Genomic DNA, 2,941 nt, shown 5'->3' on the forward strand with positions numbered 1-2,941 from the left:
CCATCCATCCATGCATCCATCTGTCTGTCCATCCATGCATCCATACATCCATCCATGCATCCATACATCCATCCATCCATTATCTGCTCCTTGCTGCAGAGTTGGGTCGCGGGGGCAGCAGTCTCTCCAGCGTATCCTGGGTTTCCACCAGGGTCAACTACCAGTTGGACACCTCCCTAAGGAAGCATCCAGGTGGCATCCTTACCAGATACCTGAACCACCTCAGCTGGCTCCTCTCAGTGAGGAGGAGCAGCAGTTCTTCTATCAGTCCATCCAGGATAACTGAATTTCTCACCCTATCTCTAAGGAAGAGCCCCCCTATCCTGTAGAGAAAACTCATTTTGACCGCCTGTATCTGCGATCTTGTTCTTTAGGTCACTACTTAGAGTCTGTGACTGCAGCTGAGTGTAGGACTGTAGATAAACTGGTAAACAGGGTTTTCCTTGCAGCTCAGCTCACTTTTCACCACAACAAACTGGTACAGAGTATGCACAAATTTGTCTGTTGATCTTGAGCTGAAGTCCCCCAGCAGAACCTTCCAGCACCCCCACTAAGGATCACCAGGCGCTTCCCAATAAGCCTCCCCCCCCAGGTCTGACTCAAGTGTGGGGTCCTGGTAACAAAACGGCTAGGCGAGGAACACTAAGCTCTTGTTTTATCCTATCCAAGTAACCAGGTAACTTTTATGGTAAAAAATAATACCTGCTGCCTGATGGAGGGGACAGAACTGACATCAAACCAGAAAACATTAAGTCTGGACATGATTACAAACATACAGAGAGGAACAAAAGATCCTTTAAGGAGTCTCACCTCAGACTGACGTCCATCGCTCTTCATCTCCTCACCATCTGACGGCGGGTGTTCATCCTGAACTGGAGTCGCACCTCCATCGTCTGAAAACACATATCAGGAATGTTTTAATGTGTTTACATTGTTCCACAGGCTGTAGCTGAGAAAAATGGAGTTAGTTCTGAGACAAGTCAGGTTTACTCTGTGTTAGAAAAAGCCTGACCCTCCTTTCTGAGTTGATGGGTGCTGCAGGTGTGGTTCTGATCTTTAAGATTTCCCCTTCAGACTCAGTGTTCAATTAAAATCTGGTGTTTTCTGCATCTTGTGAAGCTTCTTCTGCACAGAATTCAAGTGATCAGTGGAAGAACTTTAAAATCCTTACAGCAAAACCCAACGTTCAACAGACCAAAGCTGACTGAAAAATAACATAATAGTTACAGAACTCACCATTCACACTCTCAGTTTTCAGCAGATGTTCAAATCAATCTAAATCAGGAAATTCAAACATCCAGCAGCAGCTAGACACCCCACACAGACCCACCTCCAAAAATAAAAATGGAATAATAAACAAACCCAGCCCGGCACCCTCCCTCCATTCCAAGTCCATCTACAGAAACTGTTGGGATGAACAGGTAGGCTATGACTGAGCGCCTCCAGTGTTGTACAGCCGTACAGCCAGGGGGACAGAAGAGGTCCTCAGTCTGTTAGTGACAGCAGTCCACTCCTCTGCCTGCCTAAAATGCCCTGCAGAGGGGGGGTGGGCGCTGCTCAAGATGGACCCACAGCATGATGCTGCCACCCCTGTGCTTTATATCTGGGATGGTGTTCTCAGGGTTGCCAGCTTCCCCGTTATTCCTATAATGTAAAAATGGTCATTACGGTCTCCTCAGACCCCGGGACATGTCTCCAAACATGAAGCTCTCTGTCCCTGTGTGCATTAATAAACTGTAATCTGTCTTTTTGTTGCTTTGGGAGACATGTCTTCCTGTCTAAGGGACCTCTCAGATCATGTTGGTCCAGGACTCGTTTCTCGGAGCAGCTTCACAAACTTTGATAAGCACATTTCACTTCAAAACATGTCCATCTCTGTAACGCAGAAGCTTCCTGAGCGGTCCTGGTGTTTACACTCATGTGTCATTTTGAACAGATGATGGAAATTAGACCCAGAGTTCATCTCTCCATGATGCCACACAAAGAAGCCTCAACTTAACTCAGATGTTGTCAACTAACCAATCAAAAGCTGCTAAAGCCGTGACGTCATCACCTGGGCTTTTCCAAATTGTTCAAAGGCACAGTAAATCTGTGACTTAGAAGAAAGTAATTTCAATGATCTCTCTCGTTATTCTGGAGTTTAACAAAAATAAATAATTTGGAAAGGTTTCATCTGATTTAAAGTCAGACAGGGAGAAAAATGACAAACTGCTTTTAACTCCATTTTGTTTACACCAGGGAAGGGAAATAATCTGACGCATTATTTTAATCCATAAAATAATAAACTGAACAGCTATCAATCCTACACGCCAGTTGTTTTCCTTTTAATAAATATTGGCTGATTTTTAGTTGTTTGACTGCAGATAAACAGAAGGTCTAACGGGTACATAAACGCGACGCTTTAACCGCTAAGCTACAGGAACCCAAACATCCGAACCGAGCTCAGAACCGATCTAAAGCCCTTTTTGGAGGCCAAGGAACCGCTCCGTGTACCGGGCGACCCGCTCGCAGAGAGCTCTACACCGGCTTGTTGTTAGCTCGGTACCTCGGTAAACAAAGCTGGGTTAGTTGGGCAGTTCGTTACCGGAGTGGGTCCCGGACATGAAGTCGTCTTCTTCTCCGTCCATGTCTCAGACGAAGACAGAGACTCCGGGTCAGAACCGACGGCTTTGTTTACTCAGAGTTACAATCAGAGCCGGAAAACAAACAAATAAACAAAATACAACTAAACGGACAAAATTAACACCAGCAGCTAGCTGCTGTTAGCTTAACCACACGCAAAATGGAGTTACAGGCGATCGTCTGCGCGTGCGCAAACAGTCAGGCGCCTTGTGTTTACGTCACAGCTTTTTTTTCTTTCGGAAAACTTTATTTAAATCAAAATATGTAACATTTGAGTCAATGAGGCAGACAGACAGACAGACAGACAGACAGGCAGACA

General features: G+C 45.5%; 1 protein-coding gene across 1 annotated transcript in view; it reads right to left on the bottom strand.

Moving 5' to 3' along the window:
* Positions 1-2,821, bottom strand: part of LOC108228847 (protein IWS1 homolog) — a 9,721-nt gene extending 6,900 nt beyond the window's left edge. Inside the window, exons 1-2 of the mRNA XM_025003341.2 lie at positions 2,585-2,821; positions 811-893 (exon numbers count right to left, since the gene is read on the bottom strand). Coding sequence (XP_024859109.1) covers positions 811-893; positions 2,585-2,627 — 126 coding nt within the window. The 5' untranslated portion in view covers positions 2,628-2,821. The remainder of the gene's footprint in view (positions 1-810; positions 894-2,584) is intronic.
* Positions 2,822-2,941: the final 120 nt, after the last annotated feature.

Source organism: Kryptolebias marmoratus, unplaced genomic scaffold (genome assembly GCF_001649575.2).
Source record: "Kryptolebias marmoratus isolate JLee-2015 unplaced genomic scaffold, ASM164957v2 Scaffold76, whole genome shotgun sequence".
NCBI classification, from domain to species: Eukaryota; Metazoa; Chordata; class Actinopteri; order Cyprinodontiformes; family Rivulidae; genus Kryptolebias; species Kryptolebias marmoratus.